The following is a 25,429-nucleotide window of genomic DNA, read 5'->3' as shown; positions in this document are numbered from 1 at the left end:
TGGTTATTCCGTATGCTCTTTGAGTCTAGAAACTTACACCTTTCCATTATGGGAAATTTCTTATCTTATTTGTTTAATAATTTCCTTCCCTCTGTATTCTCTGTTCTGTCTTTGAAGAAACCTGATTGAATCTGTACCTCCCGTTTCATCCTCCAGGTTTTATATCTGTTTCCTTTTGTCTTCCATCTGTTTATTTTCTGGTAGATTTCCTCAACTTTAGATTTAACTTGTCTATTGAACTTCTTATGCCTGCTGTCATATTTCTCACTTAACTATAGCAATGAGATAAATGCCTTTTCCTCTTCCCTGAATATTTCTTTTTTTAAATATAACCTTCTGCTTTTGTTTCAGATGTACTATGTTTTCTTTATCTCTCCGAGAGCAGTAATTATGGTGTTGGGAGTTTTTTTGCTCTCTTTTTAATTGCCCTTCCCAATATTGTCTTTTTTTTCCCTGGCTGTGCTGAGTCTTCGTCATGGTGCATGGGCTTTCTCTAGTCGTGGTGCAAGGGCTTCTTGTTGAGGCACATGGGCTCAGTAGCAGCATGTGGGCATAGTTGCTCCATGGCACGTGGGATCTTAGTTCCCTGACCAGGGATCAATCACTCTCCCCTGCATTGGAAAGCAGATTCTTAACTACTGAACTACCAAGGAAGTCCCAACATTGTCTGTTTTTTTTTTTTTTTTTAACATTTGTCCTCTGCCTTTTCCCTGCTCCATTTGTGAGAGGCTTAGTATGTCATGTGAAATACCAGGCTGGATGAATCACAAGCTGGAATCAAGATTGCTGGGAGAAATATCAACAACCTCAGATAGGCACATGGTACTCTACTGACAGAAAGAGAAGAGAAACTAAAAAGCCTCTTGATGAGGGTGAAAGAGGAGAGTGAAAAAGCTGTCTTGACTCTCAGCATTAAAAAAACTAAGATCATGGCATCTGGTGCCATCACTTCATGGCAAATAGAGGAAGAGTGGAAACAATGACAGAGTTTATTTTCTTGGGCTCCAGAATCTCTGTGGACGATGACTGCAGCCATAAAATAAAAAGACATTTGCTCCTTGGAAGGAAAGCTATGCAGACCTGGTCAGCGTGTTAAAAAGCAGAGACATCACTTTACCGACAACGATCAGTATATTCAGAGCTATGGTTTTTGCAGTAGCATTGTACAAGTGTGAGAGTTGGACCCTAAAGAAGGCTGAGTACCGAAGAACTGGTGCTTTTGAATTGTGGTGCTGGAGAAGACTGTTGAGAGTCCCTTAGACTGCAGGAAGATCAGACCAGTCCATCCTAATGGAAATCAGTCCTGAATATTCATTGGAAGGACTGATGCTGAAGTTGAAACTCCAGTGCTTTGGCGACCTGATGTGAAGAGCCAACTCATTGGAAAAGACCCTGATGCTGGGAAAGTTGAAGGCAAAAGGAGAAGGGGACAGCAGAAGATGAGGTAGTTAGATAGCAACACCAATGCAATGGACATAGATTTGAGCAAACTCCAGGAGATAATGGAAGACAGAGGAGCCTGGTTCACTGCAGTCCATGGTGTTGTGAAGAGTTGGACACAGCTTAATAACTGAACAACAACAGAAACAGTTCCTCACTTCTGGTGATCCTCAAGTGTCAGCTTACTCAGCAGGAAAGAATTGAGAAGCTACTGGGAAGCTTTGTGTGCTGCTGCTGCTAAGTCGCTTCAGTTGTGTCCAACTCTGTGCGACCCCATGGACTGCAGCCCCCCAGGCTCCTCCATCCATGGGATTTTCCAGGCAAGAGTACTGGAGTGGGGTGCCATTGCCTTCTCTGGTGTGCATAGGCAGGGGTCATTAATTGCTTGGTGGATCTTGAAGCAGATGATGAGCAGGAACCCTGTTGTTTCATTGAGGAACCATCCCTAATGTATCAGAATCTATAGGCCCTTCGGTTTGAGCCTCTTAGTTTCCTGAAAGAGAATCTTCCAGGGGTATAAGCATGAGTGTCTGTGTTCGAAGCCAGTTAGGAGCAGAGATCTGGAGCTATTACTCTTGAGTATAACACTTTAATGAAATCCCATCTTTTCAGCCGTGCCTGGGGTTCTGGAGTCCAGAAACTCTCTACTTCAGTATCTCCTGAGAATAACCTTCCTGTTGCTGTGGTGGTAAAGAAACCATCACCTCGCTGTGCTGGCGGGGGGAGAGGTTGTTGCAGATTAAATGGTTCTATACAGACTTATAACTCAGACTCTTCTTAGTCGCACTTCACCTTATAATCTTTAGAAGTTCTTAGGACATCCAATTCCTGAGCCTTTTTAGTGTTCTTCAGTAATAACAACGATAATAATATTAATAGCTGATTTCTGAATTCACTTTGTGTATATTAATAACTCATTTAATCCTGTGAAGTAAGTACTACTAGTGTCTCTCTTATATAGGAAATTGGAGGCCAAACCTTTGTCCAAAGTGTCATGGCAGGAACATGGTAGATTCAGAATTTGAATCAGACCAGTCTGTCTTCCCTCCAACACTACCTTGCCGAGCACACCGGTTTGCTTCATACTGGTCATCCTATTTCTGCAAGCAGTTAGGTTTCTCTGCTTTGCTTAATCAGTTGCTTCTAGTCCACTGACTTTATTCCTTCCAAACTTTTGATGGTGTTTTTTTCGGCTTCATGTTCTCTCCCACCCTCTTTGTCTCTGTTTTTATACCTATTGTATTGCTTTACTGTCATTTGGTGATTAGAGATGTTTGTGTTCAGTCCATATTTTTAACTGAAATTTCTCAAAGTTCTTAATGCTTTCTCTGTTCCATGCATTGTTCCGTTGGTTCGTTGTTGTTCTTGTTGTTTTTCCTAACAACTCCATGACTTACATATTCTCCATTATTCCCAGGTTGCCGGACCGGTGAAGCAAAATTAACCAAAGGATTTAATCTAGCTGCCCGGTTCATCATTCATACGGTGGGACCTAAATACAAGAGCCGCTATCGCACTGCCGCTGAGAGTTCCCTGTACAGCTGCTACAGGAACGTACTCCAGCTGGCAAAGTACGCCTAACTCAATTCCTAGATATAGCATGCCATATATTGTTAAAGGCCCTGTTTTCAAATGAAATCTAGCTTTGAAAGTCAAATTTTGAGGAATTTAGACAATTTAGAAGGACACTGAAAGCAGAATTCATCATCTTCTCAAACTCGACAGAATGAAAGGAATGGATTTAGGCAACTTGAGAATTTAACCTGTTCCCATTTCACTTAGTTCCCATTTTACTCAGAATGTATTTCCTCCAAATGGTGCGGTTAAGTTATATATTAATATAATTATTACATAGTGCAGTTGGGTTACCTATGGCAGATTTGTTGAAGGGACAGGGAAGGAGAAATAAAGCTGCATTTTCTACTTAGTTATTCTGAAGGTTTGTAGTATAATTTTTGTGTTTTCTGTTTGATTGCAGAGAGCAGTCCATGTCTTCTGTTGGATTCTGTGTCATCAACTCTGCAAAACGGGGTTACCCTTTAGAGGATGCAACACACATAGCTCTTCGTAAGTAATGTTGGAGAAACTGTATAAATTAGCAGAATATTTCCTAAGTAGGATTGGGGATGCTGTACATAAATTGAATTTAAAAAGAAAAGCTTTTTATCACTAGTTAAACAGTTATAGCTAAAGAAGGTTTGTTGATTAACTGATCATGGCACCCTGGAGGGAAGTTTGTATTGACAGGTTGCAGAGCTCTCAGTTTACTTTCTAGGTTTGACGTTTTAATCCATTTGAATAAAGGCTTAGAAAAGTTACCTATTAAATTTGAAAAATGATACCAAGCTGAGACACATTTGGTATTCAAATCATAATTCAGAATAATCTTAGCAGATTGGAACAATGATGTCAAAACAGATTTTATAATATCAGATTGATAGAGCACTTTGCAGTTTAAACAGTAGCTTTCACATGTGCTATTTAAATATAAAACCCTGTATTTAGGTTTTTAAAAGACTAGACTCAATCTTTATGAGTCAGAATGTCATATATGTTATGTGAAAATATGATACTCTAGGGAGTCCCTGATCTTACTGTCTTATACAGGTTCAGACCACATCTCGAGTTTTGTATATGGTTCTCCATGTCCTATCTCCTGAGACGGACAAATTGGAGGGCAAACAGTTTGAAACATTAGTGCTATTTCTCCTAAAGAAGAGCATGCTCTTAGCATGCATGGTACCCAGATATCTCAGAGAGTCTCATGTGGACTTATTCTATGTGACATTTTTAGAGCAGTAGTTCTTAACCTTTTGGGAAATCGTCATAAACTACAGTGAGCACCTGATGAAAGAAAGCTGTGGACCCTTTCCCAGAGGAATGTACATACATAGGACATTTACATGCTTTTTCAGGAAGTTCACACATCCTTGTAAGATTGTAGGTAAGACGTTCAGCTTTACAAGATAGGTCTAAGACCAAGTGACAAGGAAGATTTGGTCCCACCTGAGATGGACTTATCTGCAATAGAAATTCGCTGTATTTTAAGTGTATTTTTTGTCATTTAGAATGTTCACGCCGAGGCTAAATGATCATTTTATTTGGGAAGGATACTATACGAGATCATTTTCCAACCCCTTTCTATTTCTGGAATTTAAAGATGGGAAGCTAGAAGTCTTATATTCACCAAAAAATTACAAAAGTGTGTGAATGTATGAAATTATTATTGCTATTACCAGGTTATATGTCTAGAATTTAGAGTGAGAGCATATTCAATCTTAAATGTATTTAATGATTAGTTATTTTGAAAACTAGAATTCTTCTTATGCAAGGATTTTATAGTAAATTTGTATATTTTATAGTTACAGCTTATATACATTATACTTACATTAACCTTCTTGAGGAGCAGAGATCTTTTCTTATCACCTGTGTATTTGTTGTACTTTACAAATGGTCCTTGCCGAAGAAATACGTATCTTAAAAAGGGATAAATGCCAGGGTCCAGCCCTGGTGGATCCAGGGAATTCGAAGGGTGGACGGCGTTGGCGTGAGAAAAACTTATTTACTGACTGATATAAGAAATATAAGATTAGATTAGGAAGAAATAGTGCAGTAGGAGAATTAAGTGGAGGAAGAGGGCTGAATAGCTTGGTTTACGCGGAAGACCAATAAAATTCCAGACAAGGAATTTGCACCATCTACGTTGGGCCACTGGTGCTCGCTTGAATATCTAAGGGTGCCTTGCCTGCCGGGTCTTAACAGCCAGGGCAAGTAAGTAGACCTGGCGAGCCTCCGCGCCCCAGATGGAAATTCAGCCTGAAATTAAAGTAAAGAGCAGAGGGAGGGAAAAGGGGAAAAGGAGAGAGAGAGACACGGGGGAAACCAGTGCAGCGACTGGCTCTGTCCTCTATTGTTCAGAAGGCCTTTTATACTTTTGATAAAACATGGAGATCAATGGGTAACACAAAGTTATGCAGTGTTAGCAGTCCAGACTCATCAAAACCAGGCTTTTCTCTCTGCATACCTAATTGTATACACAAGTCTTAGGTAATTTACATCATCTTCCAGCCAAAAGGGCCAATTAACATTTTACAGCCTTTTTTCTGATAAGGGTTTGTCAACCAGAAGACTTATTTGTGTTGATCTTCCCAAGGTCTGGTACCACTCTCAGAAAGCACTAAATAAAGTTACATTCTTACACAGCAACAATACAGCAACTTATAGCAAGTAGAGGGAGTACAGTGATTTACAGCAAAAGGGAAGCAATTAACTCAAAAGTCTAGTGTTGCTAACATCAAAACTACTATGTATCTTTTTCTACATCCTGCTTACATTGAGTAACATCCTTCCAGGTGCCTAAAAGATAAAGAATATGGAGGCCTGGCAGCAGTCATTGAGTCAACAGTGAAAACCCTCTACCGATATAATTTTTAACTCTTTAGAAAAGGCTCTGTATCTTAAGATGCTTTCAAGCTTTGTGCCTCTCACGGTTGTGGGGTTGTAAGCAATTCACAAGCTGTAAGAGGTCTGGGGAACCTGTTAGGCAAGCTAGAGAGCAATCAGAAGTGGTTAACTGAAAACATCCCTTTCAAATGCAGAAGACTAAAGCCCTGAGTTGACTTTTTCCAGAGAATATTAGAAGAGTGGAAAAGCAGGCAGATTCTTATTTTTCGGGGGGGTGGATGCTCAGGAAATTCCAGGGGGCAAACCTGAGGTCTGATTAGCCTTGCCATCAGAGCTCTTGCCACATGACCTTGTCGCGGGTGGAATTCCTCACGCTGGCTCCCGGCAGATAAAGAAATTCCATTTTATTTCTTCCATCAACCCTGAGCTTTAAATAGCGTAGTATCTGTTTTACGAATAAAGAGGCTCAGAAATTTATCATGTTCTTAAAGTTATGCGGACTTGGAACATATAGCCAGGCCTTCTGACTCCCAAGTCTAGTAACCTGTGTATTATACTACATAATTCATTATGCTCGAGTTAGGACTGCTTTGGTGGGAAACTACTATGTTATGGCTAGCCTGCATGTATTCTGAGTGATCCCGTACCAAAGCAAAGTTCTTGCCTCTATATAATTCTTCCTGGCAAGGCTTTTAGCAGCTTTCAACTGTCTCTGGTTTCACTTAACCTGTGCCCCATATCTCTTAGCTTGAGTTAGGCCTTTTGTGTCTCCATTTTTTAGTGAAATAATCATATGGATTAGAATTTAAAGAGAGGCACCATTATTTTGTAGAAAAGTCTCTGAAAAACGACTTAAGACTACTGGTTTTTGGTCCCAGTTCTACTAATCTAATTCTAGCTCTGTGGCCCCCAGGAAAGTTACTTGATACAGTACCATAAAGGAGTCAGCTTTGAACAGTAATTGTAGAAATAGCAGATAAAGATAAAAAATAGGCATAAGGGACTTTGGTGAAACAATTTCCAGAAATTTAATTAGCACAAAGGAAATGTAAAGCTTTCAGATAAGCAGGTTAACTTGTATTTTAGAAGACCTACTTGACTTATTACACCTTAAATCTACTAGCAAAACTATACCATTTCATTAAAAAATATATATACACACACAAACCCAACTGTGCCTTTGCCCATATGCTTTCTGAGTATCTGGGAAATAAATGACCTTTAGGCTTTTATAGCATATATTGGCCAAAAACAAATCTAAGGATGTGACTCTTAAGTCCTTAGTTCTAAAAGCTGTCTCACTTATTAAACTATCATTGAAAGTTATTTTATCTAAAGTCTAAGTAATATCTTCTTGATAGTTGTACCAAGGCTCTTTATCTTTTTATTTTTCCTTAGTTCATGTGCAGTTTAGTTTTTCTCCAGAAGAAACCTTAAAGAACCATCTGCATTTAGGTAAATTTATCAGGTTATTTACTCATTCAACAGAAGTCTGAGTGACTACTGTGTTCTAAGCTGTGCTGTGTGGTAGAGAATACAATGGTGAGGAAAAAAAGGCAATGATGTTGTCTTTACTGTGTTCCCAGGTTGGAAATTTTAATGTCCTACATGTCATTCTCACCCGTTGTGAATGGTGAAAGTGCAGGTCGCTCAGTTGTGTCCGACTCTTTGCAACCCCATAAACTATATAGTATATGGAATTCTCTAGCCAGAGTACTTGAATAGGTAGCCTTTCCCTTCTCCAGGGGATCTTCCCAACCCAGGGATCGAACCCAGGTCCACCCATATTTCAGGCAGATTCTTTACCTGCTGAGCTACAAGGGAATCCCAAGAATGCTGGAGTAGGTAGCCTATCCCTTCTCTAGCGGATCTTCCTGACCCAGGAATGGAACCGGGGTCTCCCGTTGAACAGTTTTTACTAGAAGTTAGGCACATGGCAGTCTGATTTTGTGTAGAGTACTAAAACCACATAGCCATGATAGCACTCTTTTTTTTTTTCTCCTTTTTGCAGAATTACTTTTCTGAATGAACTCTGCTGTTGAAAGAATTCAATTTGGTTACTAGTGAGTGTTGTATTTTGTCTTCCAAAGGAAATCTCACAGTTTTATGCTGGGAAACTATTGTGTGTGAACTTTAAAATTTGGTGTCAAAGTGAATAGGATGGAAGAAATTCTTTTTTTAATTTGTTTTTAATTATTAAAGCAGAACAGAGGGAGAGATGAGAAATTTGTCACCTGATAGAGAGAGAATTAGGAAGCTTTGTTCAGTCCTTCAACAAATGGGTCTTTTCTGTTAAGTTCTCGAGGTACATTAGTGAACAAGGCAGGCTGTACTACATCAATAACTGGAGCCATAAAATGTTCATTCAGTTATTAGTTATTTTTGAATGATTGCTTGCCATATTCCTAAGGCGTGGTAGGCCTTAGTAATATTAATGTTAAGTTTCCTTGACATTCAGAAAGCTCAGAGTCTAGCTATAAACTGCTGTGAGAAGTTCACACAAGGAGGGCTGTTCAGACAATTATAGGGGTAACATAAGGAAGCATGGTGTTATCTACAAAGGAGATGGTCTTTGACTGGTAGTGAGAAATGAGCAGGCGTTCACTAAGAGAGGGTCATGGTGGATAAAGGGTATTCTAGTCAGAGGTGACCATGAACGCAGAGGTAGGGGAACATCACAGCAAGTGGCATATTCTGAGTCCAGCAAAGAAGCCAGTGGCTGAAGCATATGCTACAGTTGGAAATAGAACTAAGGGGTGGAGGTGGAAGGGTGGTTAGTGGTCAGTGTGGAGAGCCATGCTGGGGCCTTTGGACCTTAACCTATAAGCAGTGTGGAGCCATCAAAAATATTTAGCAAGGTGGGCAACATAAGATAACTTAGGGGCAACAGTGAATATGTAGGCTTGGAAAAGAGAAACAAGAAAGCAGTTGAGAGCTTGTTGCCAAAGTTTTTGTAAGCATTGAGAGCCTGGGAGCAGCTGGAAGAGAGCAGGAATGACTGTTAGAAATACTAGCAATAGAATATAAAGTGCACGGCAACCCACTGAGAGTACAGGGTGAAGGAAGGGTCAGAAAAATTCAGGATTCTAGCCTTTGTGAAGGGCTGGATGTTGCTGTATAACTGAAATGAGGAGTGCAGTTAGGGAGCAGCAGTGTGGGGAGAAGTGGAACTCAGCTCTGGACCTGTTATGACCAGGTTTGGACATGTTGAGTTGGAGGTCTTGGTGGGGAGTAGGGATTTCAGGGTTTTTTAGTTCATTAAACAGAGTATAGAGAACAAACATGGATACCAAGGAGGAAATAGTGGTGGTGGGGGGATATAAAGGGATGAATTGGGAAATTGGTATTGACATATATACACCACTATGTATGAAGCAGGGCAAAGGCTAATAGTTCTGCCAAGAGAACGCACTAGTCATAGCAAACACCCTTTTCCAATAACACAAGAGAAGACTCTACACATGGACATCACCAGATGGTCGACACCGGAATCAGATTGATTATATTCTTTGCAGCCATAGATGGAGAAGCTCTATACAGTCAGCAAAAACAAGACCGGGAGATGACTGTGGCTTGGATCATGAACTCCTTATTGCCAAATTCAGACTGAAATTGAAGAAAGTAGGGAAAACCACTAGACCATTCAGGTATGACCTAAATCAAATCTTTAATGATTATACAGTGGGAGTGAGAAATAGATTTAAGGGACTAGATCTGATAGACAGAGTGCTTGATGAACTATGGATGGAGGTTTGTGGCATTGTACAGGAGACAGGAATCAAGACCATCCCCAAGAAAAAGAAATGCAGAAAAGCAAAATGACTGTCTGAGGAAGCCTTACAAATAGCTGTGAAAAGACAGGAAGCAAAAAGCAAAGGAGAAAAGGAAAGATATTCCTATTTGCATACAGAGTTCCAAAGAATAGCAAGGAGAGATAAGAAAGCCTTCCTCAGTGATCAATGCAAAGAAATATGGAAAACAATAGAATGGGAAAGACTAGAGATCTCTTCAAGAAAATTAGAGATACCAAGGGAACATTTCATGCAAAGATGGACTCAAAAAAGGACAGAAATGGTATGGACCTAACAGAAGCAGAAGATATTAAGAAGAGGTGGCAAGAATACACAGAAGAACTGTACGAAAAAGATCTTCACAACCCAGATAATCACGATGGTGTGATCACTCACCTAGAGCCAGACATCCTGGAATGTGAAGTCAAGTGGGCCTTAGAAAGCATCACTACTAACAAAGTTAGTGGAGGTGATAGAATTCCAGTTGAGCTATTTCAAATCCTGAAAGATGATGCTGTGAAAGTGCTGCACTCAATATGCCAACAAATTTGGAAAAGTCAGCAGTGGCCACAGGACTGGAAAAGGTCAGTTTTCATTCCAATCCCAAAGAAAGGCTATGCCAAAGAATGCTCAATCTACCACACAATTGCACTCATCTCACATGCTAGTAAAGTAATGCTCAAAATTCTCCAAGCCAGGCTTCAGCAATATGTGGAGCGTGAACTTCCAGATGTTCAAGCTGGTTTTAGAAAAGGCAGAGGAACCAGAGATCAAATTGCCAACATCCGCTGGATCATGGAAAAAGCAAGAGAGTTCCAGAAAAGCATCTATTTCTGCTTTATTGACTATGCCAAAGCCTTTGACTGTGTGGATCACAATAAACTGTGGAAAATTCTGAGGGAGATGGAATACCAGACCACCTGACCTGCCTCTTAAGAAACCTGTATACAGGTCAGGAGGCAACAGTTAGAACAGGACATGGAACAACAGACTGGATCCAAATCGGAAAAGGAGTACGTCAAGGCTGTATATTGTCACCCTGCTTATTCAACTTATATGCAGAGTACATCATGAGAAACGCTGAGCTAGAGGAAGCACAAGCTGGAATCACGATTGCTGGGAGAAATATCAATAACTTCAGATTTGCAGATGACACCACCCTTATGGCAGAAAGTGAAGAAGAACTACAGAGCCTCTTGATGAAAGTGAAAGTGGAGAGTGAAAATGTTGGCTTAAAGCTCAACATTCAGAAAACTAAGATCATGGTATCTGGTCCCATCACTTCATGGCAGATAGATGGGGAAATGGTGGAAACAATGTCAGACTATTTTTCTGGGCTCCAAAATCACTGCAGATGGCAATTGCAGCCATGAAATTAAAAGATGCTTACCCCTTGGAAGGAAAGTTATGACCAACCTAGATAGCATATTCAAAAGCAGAGACATTACTTTGTCAACAAAGGTCCGTCTAGTCAAGACTATGGTTTTTCCAGTGGTCATGTATGGATGTGAGAGTTGGACTGTGAAGAAAGCTGAGCACCAAAGAATTGATGCTTTGAACTGTGGTGTTGGAGAAGACTCTTGAGAGTCCCTTGGACTGCAAGGAGATCCAACCAGTCCATCCTAAAGGAGACCAATCCTGGGTGTTCATTGGAAGGACTGATGTTGAGGCTGAAACTCCAATAATTTGGCCACCTGATGCAAGAGCTCTCTCACTGGAAAAGACCCTGATGCTGGGAAAGATTGAGGGCAGGAGGAGAACGGGATGACAGAGGATGAGATGGCTGGATGGCATCACTGACTCAATGGACATGTGTTTGGGTGAACTCCAGGAGTTGGTGATGGACAGGGAGACCTGGTGTGCTGCAGTTCATGGTGTCGCAAAGAGTTGGACACAACTGAGCGACTGAACTGAACTGATTTATGAAATAGATAACTAATGAGAACCTACTGTATGACACTGTACTCAGTGCTCTGTGGTGACCTAAATGAGAAGGAAACCAACAAAAGAAGGGATTTGTATATACATATGGCAGATTCAGTTTACTGTACAGCAGAAACTGACATAACCGTATAAAGCAACTATGCTCCAATTTAAAAAAGAAAACAATATAAAAATTTGGGAGCCATCAGCATTTGGAGTACTATCTAACCATCAAATTAGTGAGCTCAAGAGAATATATATATAAAACAAAAAATGTGGAGGACAGAACCTGGAGAGGACAACATATTTAAAAGTTGGGATGTGAGCATCTAGAAAGAAATTGCTGGTAAGTTAAGGACTGAGAAAAGGCAACTCGGTCTCATTATTAACAAGTTTAGAGAAAGAATAAGATAGAAATGAAGGAAAAAATGATTCAGTTTTGGTTTGATAGAATATTGAGAGGACCACCTGATGCAAAGAGCCAACTCTTTAGAAAAGACCCTGATGCAGGGAAAGACTGAAGGCAAAGGAGAAGGGGGCAGCAGAGGATGAGATGGTTAGATAGCATCACTGACTCAATGGACATGAGTTTGAGCAAGCTCTAGGAGATGGTGATGGACAGGGAGGCCTGGCGTGCTGCAGTCCATGGGGTCTCAAAAGAGAGTCAGACATGTTTGAGCGACTGAACAGCAACAATGAAAGGGCTGAGTAGGGCATCTAATACTGTAACAGATGAATGGAAAGGCACTTTTGCTAGACCATTCTGGTCAGAGAGAGAAGCCCCAGAGAACAGAAGAAATATACTGGATAAGGGAGAATTGTCTGGAGTCAACATCTTCTATGGCCAGCCACTGTTTACTGGCAATAAAGCAGTAGATAAAACTGTTGCTGTTGTGTGGAGCTTTCCTTCTAAAGGATGGGACGGGGACAGAGGGGGCGGATATCCAATAAACAGGAAGCGTCACAAAGCGTCTAAAATAGTATCTGTGGAGGAAAGCAAAATCAAGGAGGCGTTGTTAGATAGGGTGGCCTGGGCAGGCCTTACTGATAAGGTGTCATTGAGTACAGGCCTGAACGAAGGGAGGAGTGATCCATTACAAAAATAAAACTTGGACTGATTTTTCTTCACACATAAGCAATTTCTCATTTATTATTGTTTATTAATAATCTTTCTGTTATTTTCTTTAGGCACTGTAAGGAGATTCCTTGAAATTCATGGAGAGACTCTTGAAAAAGTAGTATTTGCTGTCTCTGAACTAGAAGAGGTATTTTGCTAATTATCTTGCATTGTTTTAATTATCTTGCATTATTTTTACTTGTGTTTGCCTTTGTGTCTTCGTTATCTGTTAACTGAATTGCCAGCAGGCACATCCTCATTATCTGTACATATGTTTGGCAGTGGGGCTTACCATCATTGCCATGAAAGACTATATTAGAGACTAAAAGCAAGTCAAGAAGAAGCATTTTGTTCATATTCTTCACTGGTGAATGGTTATCACATAGTGAAACCTTACAAGGCAGGACTGCTCTCATTTACTCATATGTTAGCTCTCAAGACATCTCAAGGCATTACCTTATGACCTAAGCACTGGGCCCTTGGGCAACAGAGCTGGAAAACAACCTCTGCTGGAAAAACCGTGGTATCCACCTGACCTGGAAACAGGTGACAGCTTAGCCTAGTGGCGAGTATTGCGTCAGTTATGAGGTTTATGTTTCATTGTATGTGGTGAGGTTTATTATATTTCAACTTAATTTAGAGCCATTTTAGGAAATAAGCTCTTTTTAAAATCTTCTTAAGCTTTGTTCAGCTGTAGTGTTCTCTGTCCCATTCAGCTTATATTATTTCTGAATTTTGTGTCCTTGGGCAAGTTATTTAACCTCTCTGTGCTTGGATAAAATATGAATACTGACAGTACTTATATCACAGGAGTTTTGTAATTAATGAATTAGTACATGTGAAATATCTATTCAGAGTATATATAGGTACATATATGAGATATAAACCATCTTGACTTTGCTGAAGACAGACACATGTACCATGTTTGCTGTGTCTCTTCCTGTTTTACCTGGTTTACCTATTCATTCATTCTCTCAGTGACCTTTTATTGAATGTCTGGCATACATCAGGTTTACTCCACTGGGTTCTGGGACTACACCAGAATGAGTCACAGTCATTATCCCCAAGGAACCCACTGTCTGTTGGTGGGGACAGAAAAGTCAGATAAGTTATGATAGTTGTGATAAGTGCTCTAGTGGAAGCATGGGAAGGATAGGGGCACACAGCTCCAGTCTGGCGTGGGGTTAGGAAATACTTCCTGTAGGAAGTGATATGTGAGTTGAAATCATTGTAAAAGATAGCTATGATTTTCCAGAGGAAGGGCAAATCATGGTAGTCATACAAGCATAAGTACCAGTACATGTAAGAAATAGCAGAAAGAGTGTAGTGTATTTCGTAAAATGTGAGGCTGCTGCTGCTAAGTCGCTTCTGTCGTGTCCGAGTTTGTGCATCCCCATAGACGGCAGCCCACCAGGCTCCTCCGTCACTGGGATTCTCCAGGCAAGAACACGAGTGGGTTGCCATTTCCTTCTCCAGTGCATGAAAGTGAAAAGTGAAAGTGGGGTCACTCAGTTGTGTTGGACTCTTGACAACCCCATGGACTGTAGCCTACCAGGCTCCTCCATCCATGGGATTTTCCAGGCAAGAGTACTAGAATGGGTTGCCATTTCCTTCTCTAAAATGTGAGGCTAGGAGTGGCAAAATGACAATCTGGCCGTTCCTCGGAAAGTTAAACACAGATTCTACTCTTAGGTACATGCAGAATAAAATTGAAAACATAAGTATTAGTTGCTCAGTCATGTCCAAATCTTTGCGACCCAATGGACTTTCACCCGCCAGGCTCCGCTGTCCATGGGAATTCACAGGCAAGAATGCAGGAGTGGTTCACCATTTCCTTCTCCAGGGGATCTTCCCCACCCAAGGATTGAACCTGTGTCTCCCCACATTGCAGGCAGTGTTTACTGTCTGAGCCACCAGGGAAGCCCATTGGAAACATATGTCTACACAAAAACTTGCACACAAATATTCATATCAGCAATATTCATGGTAACCAAAAGGTGAAAACGACCTAAATGTCATTAATGGATAGGTGGGTGTGGTATACACAAAGAGTGGGATGTCACTAGCCTATTAAAAAGTATGGAGTGATGGCATATCCTGTCCCATGGGTGAACCTTAGAAACGTGTGCCGCATGAAAGAAACTGGACTCAAAAAACCGCATACCGTATTCCATTTTAATAGAATGCGTATTCTGAAATAGGCAAAGCCATACAACAGAAAGGTTAGTGATTGCCAGGGGCTGGGGGAGGAAGGGATGGAGAATGACCTAGCTAATGAATTTAGATTTCCTCTTTGAGATGATGAAATGTTCTATAATTAATTGTGATGATTCCACAACTTCATGAATATACTAAAGCCCAGTGAATCGTATACTTTAAAATGTGAATTTTATGACATGTGAATTGTATTTTGATTTTTTAAAAGGCTACAAAGGTGGTGTCTCCAATCTTCTTTTTTTTTTTTTGATTATTTTTTTAAATTGAGGTACAATTTTTTTTAATTGACTTACAATCCAGTCTTCTTATATGCCTCATGAAATGAAAGTGAAAGGCGCTCAATCATGTCCGACTCTTTGGGACCCCATACACTACACAGTCCGTGGAATTCTCCAGGCCAGAGTACTAGAGTGGGTAGCCTTTCCCTTCTCCAGGGGATCTTCCCAACCCAGGTATTGAACCCAGGTCTCCCGTATTGCAGGCAGATTCTTTACCAGCTGAGCCTATATGCCTCATATATACATTCATTTGCATGAAAGATTATGCAGTGTCGTGGGTGACACAGTAAAGAGACTGACGGATAATAATTTCTTCAGTGATTTCACTGTCCTTCTAGGCAGTTCCATCATTCTTTCGGTTTCTTAGTATTCTGTTTTAGTTTGTTAGAGTTGGTGGTAATTGGTGAGAAACGATAAAATGACTCTAGGATGATGAAAAAAAGCAAAATGCTTCAAGACTGAGGAAAAATAAGAGCACTAAGTATCCATAATATATCGTGGATTTAGAATGAGTCCAGTGGACCAACCTATATGGAAATTATAAGATACAGTGAATTTTATTCTAATTTTTTTAAAGTAAGATATCTCTTTGTTGTTTGGGAAACCTCTAAGAAAGAATAAAAGTCAGGAAATAGCAATCTTTTCAGAGAGAACGGTTTAAAAACAAAACTGTCAAAAATTAAATCTAGGTCACATGGACCCTGATGGCACACTGAGGATTAAGGAAGTAGCGTCGGTGTCTGAGCTGAATCTTGAAAGACAAATATCATTAGTGAGGTGAAGAAGGGGTTGGGGATGGGGGTCACACGACATATCCATTCCAGGTTCAGTGACCTGGAGCTGTCAGGATCAGGACTCATGGGTCTTCTTGAGTGACTAACGAATCCTGGTCTTTGACACAGAAACTGACTGAGGGGCCCAGGCAGCATCCAGTCTGAGCTTAGGCGTGGTAAGGTCTTCATTCGTGATGGAGGCTGTCTTCACAGTCTGTGGAGTGGCGTGAGCGCTGCTGATGCCTGTTTCATCACTCCGGTGTTTTTCACAGAACGTTTGGCTTTTCTTACACAGGCTACTTACCAAAAGCTGCTACCTCTGTACTTCCCAAGGTCACTGAAGGAGGAGAGCCGTTCGTTGCCATACCTACCTGCAGATATTGGCAACGCAGAAGGGGAGCCTGTGGTACCTGAACGGCAGATTAGAATAAGTGAAAAACCTGGCGCCCCAGAGGGTGAGTTTCCTTTCCTTAACTTCCCTCTTCAGGAAGCAGAGGCTCTGATAAATATCAGCCACCAAAGACATAGCAAGTTCAGCCTGTTCTTTAGGAAGCTTTTAGTGTGACACTAAGATCAAAACCAACATAAGTGTTTTTAGAGACTTATTCTTGTTGAGATTTACTCTTTAAATTGTATATATGTTGGAAAACATGCCCCAAAACAAAATGCAACCACTCTGGTTCTAAAAACATTTTCCTCCAGTATTTTAAGCTGAAATATTACAGTCTTTCACTAATATGGTTGAAACCAACCCAGCAGACAAGAGTAAGCCTCTCACCTTTCATTATCCAAAAAATTCTTTATATAAAATAACACAAATTAATACTAAAGTGACCATCTAAGATATGTTTAAAGAGATTAGAATGTCAACAGCATAAAACAGAATTTGTTACCTGCAAATAAATGTAGCATATGATCTGCATAAAAAAAAAAAATAAAATAAATAAATTGTATATATGATGTGAAGTCTGTGTTAGGCAGTAGAGATTCAGAGGTGAGTATGACAACATTTGTACCCTTGTGAAGTTTATGGTTTCACACAGGACACTGTTGAGGAAACAGTATATTATCGTTAAAATTTTCAGCAGATTCAACTATGTCCTCTGAAAGCCATCCCTAAAACAAGAATGCTGTAACCATATGTTTTGCTTCTTTAGGTTGCATGCCAATGTAGATTGACATGATAGTAGAGCAGGGCAGGATGGGAGCCCCTCTGAGCTGTTCTGTGTGACAGCTTTCACTGATCTTCATGGATGTATGTTCAAGATCATAGTTGGAGACATGCCTCACAAGCTTCATTGCTGGGGCCCGATCTCAAAATTAAGCAATTTAAGGATTGATTCCTCTGAGATTTCTACTGTGAACACTTTTAAATGAGCATCAAGTTAAAATCTATTGAAAGCTACTCATCTCTTTTTTGTTACCAGTATACAGATTTAAATCAAATGGAAGGAATAATAACAGGTTTAGCATCAAAAAATGTCTGGTAACCAAGCTTTGCTGGAGGAGTACTTTAGGGAGCCTCCAGTAGAGTACAGGCTTGAAGTATGCCCAGCGTCATTCAGAAATCCTCAGAATTGTGACTGCCATGGTAGAATACCATTTTTCTTAAATGCACAAAATGCATTTTATGTGTCAGCGGGCAGTGAAGAGCAAAACCAGCTGAGGTGGCAGTGCTGGGTGGTCATTAGCCGCAAGGTTCCCTCTCCACCATCCTCAAACACTGCTTGACTTCCACCTGTATCTCAAGAAACCTTGTTACCTCATAGGCTGTAGTTTTCATAAATATTTTCAGGTAGAACATTGAATCTGTTAAAGGAGATGTAAAATCAGCTTGAGGGATTGAAAGAAGATTCATTTAGTGGTATTTTTTAATAAAAGCAAACTCTGGAAATCTTGCCTATCACCCTTTGAGGAACAGTGGTACAAATGTGAAGAAGTCCCACCTGAACAGCTTAGATGGTGGCATTGCCTTGGGACGCCTGCCATGGTCCAAGGATTCTGTTTGTTTGCTTTTCTTTCTTAAAAAAAAAAACTGTTTTGTCTTGGTTTCTGCCCACCCCTCCCACAAAAAAGATCTGGTGAGGCAGTGGGGAACACATTAAGAGGTGATCCATTCCCAAAGGATTGTCTGCTAGCAAAACATATAATGATCATATGGATAAATAGCCATAAGCTATTGATAGCTGTTTTATTACAGATAACCAGGAAGAAGAGGATGAAGGCTTGGGAGTTGATCTCTCTTTCATTGGCTCTCATGCTTTTGCCCGAATGGAAGGAGATATTGACAAGCAAAGAAGACTGATCCTTCAAGGGCAGTTATCAGAGGCAGCTCTACAAAAGCAGCATCAGAGAAAGTAAGACAAACCCTTTGGACAGACAGACACATACGGACTAGAGAAACAAGATAGGGGCTACCTCTACTAAATGGTCTACATATAATGTGGTCTCATTTATTCTTCTTGACAATCCAGTAAGGAAGATACTGTCCCCACTTAGTAGATGCAGAAATTCAAAGTTAATTTGTCACAGTTAATATGTTGTGATGAAGGCAGTATTCAGACGCACCTCTGATTTCAGAGCTTCTACACGTTCTATTGCAGTTATAGTACCTCTATAAAATTAGATTATATTCTAACAGCAGAAAGTAGGGAAAAGGGGAAGCCGAATTACCAAGTTTTTACATAACATTACTATATTTGTAATTAAAGCAGAGTCTATGGTTATCTCATTAATGGTTAAAGAGCTTTATTTCCCCCTGATTTATCTGAAGGACTTTGTAAAGTCGTTCCATTTTTTTTTTAGGTGTTTTCTAAAACAATTCTGAATAAACCCATTTTGAAACATAAAGAAAAGCAGCTTTGTTATTTCTGGTAAGTTTGTCCAAGTACTAACAGATTATCCTTGGAAAACTAGCTGCTTTTCAAAAAATTTTAAAGGAAAGGAAAAATCATAAACCATAATTGGTTAATATCCACTATCTTTTAGGGTTGATTGAGAGGATAACATCTCTTAGGGTTGTTGTGAGTGTTAAATAAGATAGTGTAATGGACTTAGCACAGTACCTGGTAATTCTAACAAGCTCTTAAAATTGGCCGCTGCTGTTCTCTTTAATACTGAGCAAATTTTGACCTATTATATACCTTGAGCTTGGGTACTTGCCACCCCTTTTGACCAGATTACTCTTGTCCTTCAATTCATTCTCCAGGTTTCAGCTCAGACTTGATCGCTTCCAGAAACTTAGCTCCCTGGAGATAAGTTGGAATAGATGGAACAGAAGTCTGTCTCCCCCATATACTTTTTTCTTTACACCCTATGCTTAACCAACCAAAGCATAGCCTAGCATTTATTACACTATACTGTAATGATGTACGGTCGTCAGTCTGCATATATAAAGTGGAAGTTGTACTAGATAATCTCCGAGTCCCTGACAGAATTAGAATTTTGTTTTTCCTGAGTTCCTGCTCTTCCCTTTATTATTTTCATAAAGAAAAGCAAATTAACCACTAGAGGGCATCAGTAAACAGCTTTTCCAAAGGCACGCACCATCAAATGATAGCTTCAGTGGTTTCTGAACTTGACCATGCGTAAGAATCATCTGGCAAACATTTTTCTTTAAATACAGTGACTGGGCTCTGCCTCACATGTCTGAGACTTTGGCCTTTATATATGTTTTGAAACTTTCATATTATGATTCATGCACTGCTAGATTTGGATACCTTTGTTTGGACTAGAGCTGTCGTTCTCAAACTGTTTGGTCTCAGGTCTGCTTTGCATGCTTAAAAATTATTGAGGACCCCAAAGAGCTTTTATCTTTACAGCTTGTACCCATTGATATTTATTATATGATAAATTACTTGTTCGGCCTTCCCTAGTTGCTCAGTGATAAAGAATCCACCTGCCAATGCAGGAGATGTGGGTTCAGTCCCTAGGTCAAGAAGATCCTTTGGAGAAGGAAATGGCAACCCACTCCAGTATTCTTGCCTCGGAAATCCCATAGACAGAGAGGAACCTAGCAGGCTGTAGTCCATGGGGTCTCAAAGAGTCAGCAGAACTTAGCAACTAAATGATAACAACAGAATTATTTGTTAATTCATTTGAAAAATAACCCATTATGTTTTTATGAAAAAAAGTCTGTTTTTTAAGTTAGTAAGAAATGCATCATTTTACATTTTTGCAAATATTTTAATGTTTGATTTAATAGAAAACAGCTGGATTCTAATATCAGCATTCAGACTGTTGCAATATGTTGTTTTGTGTGAAGTATATGAAGAAAATCTGACCTCACTAGATACATAATTGGAAAAAGTATTTTACTAGCCTTTTAAAGTAGGGATATTCTTTGATGTTATACCATAACTCAATAAATGGTACTTTAATAATGTTTAGTTATAATATGGAATCTCAGACTATATCTATGAATTTTTGTATTGTTATATTAGAATGTGTTGTTTTATCCTGCACTTTGAGTAGATTTTGTAATAGGAGTTTATAGCATGAATTTATAACATGGTGCTTTGGCCTTTTGGAAAGTATTGACTCACTGAATTAATCAGTTGTTCCAAATATTGACACATTACATTACACAATATCAAAATACTGTATTTGTTGGTATCATCACTGCTCTCATCAGAAAAGTCCTCAAATGTTAGGAGTGGTTACCTTCTGGTAATGGATACAAATTTGCCAACATTTTATATATATATATATATATATATATATATAAAAGTTCAAGTTTTATCACTGGTAACAAATACTGTTGGTTGTTTTGCTCGATATGACAGGGTCACTTTATTCATTTTTGAGAAAATATCTGCCAAATACTCATAGTGAATAATCACAGTTTGCCAGTCATTCAGTTCAGTTCAGTCACTCAGTCGTGTCCGACTCTTTGCAACCCCATGAATCGCAGCACACCAGGCCTCCCTGTCCATCACCAACTCCCAGAGTTCACTCAGACTCACGTCCATCGAGTCAGTGATGCCATCCAGCCATCTCATCCTCTGTCATCCCCTTCTCCTCCTGCCCCCAATCCCTCCCAGCATCAGAGTCTTTTCCAATGAGTCATCTCTTCGCATGAGGTGGCCAAAGTACTGGAGTTTCAGCTTCATCATCATTCCCTCCAAAGAAATCCCAGGGTTGATCTCCTTCAGAATAGACTGGTTGGATCTCCTTGCAGTCCAAGGGACTCTCAAGAGTCTTCTCCAACACCACAGCTCAAAAGCATCAATTCTTCGGCACTCAGCTTTCTTCACAGTCCAACTCTCACATCCATACATGACCACTGGAAAAACCAAAGCCTTGACTAGACGGACCTTTGTTGCCAGTCATTAGTTGAAGAAAAATGGTGTTTCATGAAAAAAAGCAACTAGTTCAGTTAGCAGGTCAGACACTTAGTTCTTTACTTCAGGACAGCCTTAGGCTTCAGTCTGCAGAAATGCTTTGTGTGTTCTGCCCGTTTTGTGACACATTAATATTGAAAAGATGTATTCCCAAGGGTTGATGTAATAAAATTAATAATTTTTCTTCCTCATAAAAGACATTCTTAAATGAAACTGGCTTTTTTTTCCCCCTGAGTCTTTTGACAGTTAAGAACACAATGACTGCTATGATCTGGGGCTTCCACCTGGATTCATGCTAACGCAGCAGTTTCTTTTGTACCATCCGTGCAGATGTCAACACAGTAAAAAAAAAAAAGAAAAAGAAGATGTTTTGGTTTTATTATGAAGATAGTTTTCAGACTGTGGACCACACTTTGAGAACCACTGGTCTGGGTCTCCTAGCAGTACTTTATAGTTGAAAGGAGTTTTGGTAATTACCTGATGTGGTTTTCTGAAATGTAGTATAGCATTAGAATCAACCAGGGGTACTTTCTAAAATTTCATAGGCCCCACACCAAACTTCTTGAATCAGAACCTCTGTGGGGAGAGCTCAGGGTCCATCCTTCTAAGGTTTCTTAAATGATTTCTTAGACTGTTTTGTGCCTGATCTGGTCTGGCCCCTTTAACTTATAGAAGGGCAAATTGACCATAGTTACAACTAATTGAGGATGAGCTACACTGAAGCTTATCTCCCTTCTCTGCTACCATCTCCAGCCATCTACAAAGACCCGATTCAGAGAAGCTGGGAAAGGACCAGACACATTCTGTATGCATGTGCAGAGAATTACATTGTTATCACCTTTCTCAGATCAATTACCCTAGTTTCTCTTCCTGTCTCCCTGTCTCTCTCTCTCTCTCAAACAGACACACACACACACACACACACCTTTTTCATTTCTCTGTGGGTAATGCAGATAAACTGGCATTTGTTTGTGTCTGGACTGGATACTTACCTGTCTTGTGTTTCTCTTTTTAGTGAGGAGATTTGTTTCACTTACTAATGACTTGTTCAAGCCAGTATTATTAAAATAAATCTGTATTCACTGAGCCCATGCTTTCTGGAAAGGGGTTCTTAGCCAAGGGGTAGGTTACAAAGGACTGTGAATGCAGCCTGCAAAGCATTGCCCTTGTTGGCAGAAAGTGATGATCTTGAGATTCAAATTAGTCTCAGAGTTGACAGTTTCTGTTCAGTTCAGGAAACATTGGATATTTAATCTGTTCAGGGTACTATTCTAGAACTGAAATAGACAGGCAAAGAAGGTAGTCCCTTTAGAAATTCATGAGCGAGCCACCCTGCCTTAACACATCAGGGTGTGCTATGTATGGGTTCTGGTTGTTGTGGACATCTAGTTTACACGTAATAACCTACAGGCTTGGTGAAGAGCACCACCTCTGGTTTTTAAAGCCTGAACCAAGAAACAAAGGGCAGCCTTTAGTTAGGAATATCTTTTTGAAAGCCTTCAGTTCTTGCTTCAGTAACAAAACTAATGGTCGCATGGATAGGTTAGAGGGTTAGCGCATTCCTTTTGTAGCATCGGCTTGTCGCTGTGTAATAATTCCACTGTAACATTTAAAATAATCAGATAAGTTGCCTAATTCTTGATTATTATTTTCAGGACTTCCATCCAATTGTGACACTAATCTGGGTGTATCATAAGATAGGAGTTGGCTTCCTTACAAAAATTAGCAAGAAATCCAGATATTCTTTTACAAAGATCCAGCTTTTAAAACTCTTAAATTGTTTTTCAAGTACTTTTTTCTTTTTCTTTTTTCTTTGATTGGCTTAAGATCCAGTTGCCTGTAACTCTTATGTCATTTCTCATAGTAAAAACTTTATCTCATTCATTATTAGATATTTATTGAACCCTTACTGTTGTGCCAAGCTAGAAACATAACAAAGTGACATGCAGGGCAGATCTAGCCCCAGGCCTCATTGAGCTTAAGGTCTTGCAGAGAAAAAAAAAAATGTTAAACTAATTACTGTATAAAGATGTATTTAAATTGTAGGATGCAATAAGAGTATATACAAGGATTTTAACCAAGTCCAGTGTGGGACAGCTGCATGAATCATGTCCGACTCTTTGCAACTCCGTGGACTGTAGCCTGCCAGGCTCCCTTGTCCATGGAATTCTCCAGACAAGAATACTGGAGTGGGTAGCTGTTATTCAGGGGATCTTCCCAACCCAGGGACCAAACCCACGTCTCCCACATTGCAGGTGGATTCTTTATTGTCTGAGCCACCAGGGAAGCTCAAGAATACTGGAGTGGGTAGCCTATTCCCTTCCCCAGGGGATCTTCCCAACCCAGGAGTCAAACCGGGGCCTCCTGCATTGCAGGAGGATTCTTTATCAGCTGAGCTACCGAGAAAGCCCATTAATATATGAAAATGTATTTAAATTACAGGATGCATTAAGAGTATATATAACAAGAGTTTTAACTAAGTCCAATGTGGGACAGCTGCATGAGGTCAGGGAAAGCTTGTGTTAATTTCAAAGTGAAAATTTTCCCTGGGCTGTTGGTTGTATACCAATAAGTAGGTTAGTTAGTAGACTTTTAAGAGTAATTTAGCTTGAATTGTCTTCATTATTCAACTCTTGGTTGTGCAGTTGGATGGTAATTTATTAACTAGAAGAAACAGGCTTGTGTTTGCTTCGTGAGGGCAACATCCAACCTTAGCTGACTGTAGTCTATTGAGAAACCATCTACTCAGTGTATCTGCCTGGAGAGCACAGTAGTGGGTACTTTTGCTGCCATTGTGATGTATTTTGTGTGACTGTTAACCAGTGATTAAATTTTACCTATCAAAATAATAAGCTTTTGAGGTTGGGGTGTTTTTTCTTGTTTGATTTTTAGCTTTTGTTTTGATTGTTGGATTAGGATGAAAGGTTCCATGTCTTCATTGAAATAAAATGGAAACTAGCAAAAAGTGAGGTGCAGTTTTCAAAAATAGAACGGAAAGTTTAAAATATTCTTTGAATAGGTGGGGGAAACAGAGATAATCAAAGCAAATATACACAATCTATAGAACAGAGGGGACAGTGAGAATGAAGAAGAAACCAGATGAAGATGGCAGTTGTAAGTTGTTGCATCGGAATTCATCTCAGGGTTCTTAGCAACAATAATAGTTGCTAGGGTCTCAGCAGTGATTCTGAACCTTTTTTAAATCATAAAGCCTTTAAGAATCTGATGTAAGCTATAACCTTCTTCCATAATCATGTTCATAAAGATTTGCCTATCCTAGGATTTCAAGTTGTTTATCACAGATGAGGTTGAAAACATTTTTGAGTTTACATTATTTCACTTCATATTATGGGCTAAAATTAATTTTAGATGGGTTAAAGACTTAAATTTTTAAAAACTTAAAATTCATGGAAGGAGTCATAGGTTAGTATTCCTCATACCAATAAGAAAAAACAGATTTCTTAAACAAAATATAAAAAGCACTGACTTCAAAAGAAATTAATCTTGACTATATTAAAGATAAGAACTACAGAAAGTGGGGCAATTAAGCTTAAAGTAAGTGAAAGGCAAATTGCAGAATATGAGTATTCACAATACACACAACTGGCAAATGATTCAGCTCAGTCAGTTCAGTTCAGTCGCTCAGTCGTGTCCAACTCTTTGCGACCCCATGAATCACAGCACACCAGGCTTCCCTGTCCATCACCAACTCCTGGAGTTTACTCAAACTCATGTTCATCGAGTCAGTGATGTCATCCAGCCATCTCATCCTCTGTCGTCCCCTTCTCCTCCTGCCCCCAATCCCTGCAAGCATCAGGGTCTTTTCCAATGAGTCACCTCTTTGCATGAGGTGGCCAAACTATTGGAGTTTCAGCTTCAGCATCAGTCCTTCCAAAGAACACCCAGGACTGATCTCCTTTAGAATGCACTGGTTGGATCTCCTTGCAGTCCAAGGGACTCTCAAGAGTCTTCTCCTACACCACAGTTCAAAAGCATCAATTCTTCAGTGCTCAGCTTTCCTCACAGTCCAACTCTCACATCCATACATGACCATTGGAAAAACCATAGCTTTGACTAGACTGACCTTTGTTGGCGAAGTAATGTCTCTGCTTTTGAATATGCTATCTAGGTTGGTCATAACTTT

At 39.8% G+C, this 25,429-nt stretch overlaps 1 protein-coding gene across 3 annotated transcripts in view; it reads left to right on the top strand.

Annotated features, from left to right (window-relative positions):
- The window catches only part of GDAP2 (ganglioside induced differentiation associated protein 2), an 88,300-nt gene that overhangs the window by 18,840 nt on the left and 44,031 nt on the right, over positions 1-25,429 (top strand). For all 3 annotated transcript variants that reach the window (XR_011259558.1, XM_069602136.1, XM_069602141.1), the window contains exons 4-8: positions 2,858-3,011; positions 3,419-3,507; positions 12,747-12,823; positions 16,239-16,398; positions 18,144-18,300. Coding sequence is in view for 2 of the 3 variants with exons in the window: in XM_069602136.1 (XP_069458237.1) it covers positions 2,858-3,011; positions 3,419-3,507; positions 12,747-12,823; positions 16,239-16,398; positions 18,144-18,300 (637 nt within the window). In the remaining variant the exon portion in view is untranslated. The remainder of the gene's footprint in view (positions 1-2,857; positions 3,012-3,418; positions 3,508-12,746; positions 12,824-16,238; positions 16,399-18,143; positions 18,301-25,429) is intronic.

This window comes from Ovis canadensis, chromosome 1 (genome assembly GCF_042477335.2).
Source record: "Ovis canadensis isolate MfBH-ARS-UI-01 breed Bighorn chromosome 1, ARS-UI_OviCan_v2, whole genome shotgun sequence".
Classification (NCBI taxonomy): domain Eukaryota; kingdom Metazoa; phylum Chordata; class Mammalia; order Artiodactyla; family Bovidae; genus Ovis; species Ovis canadensis.
Note: the sequence above shows the minus strand (reverse complement) of the source record. Positions and strands in the feature narration are given on the sequence as shown.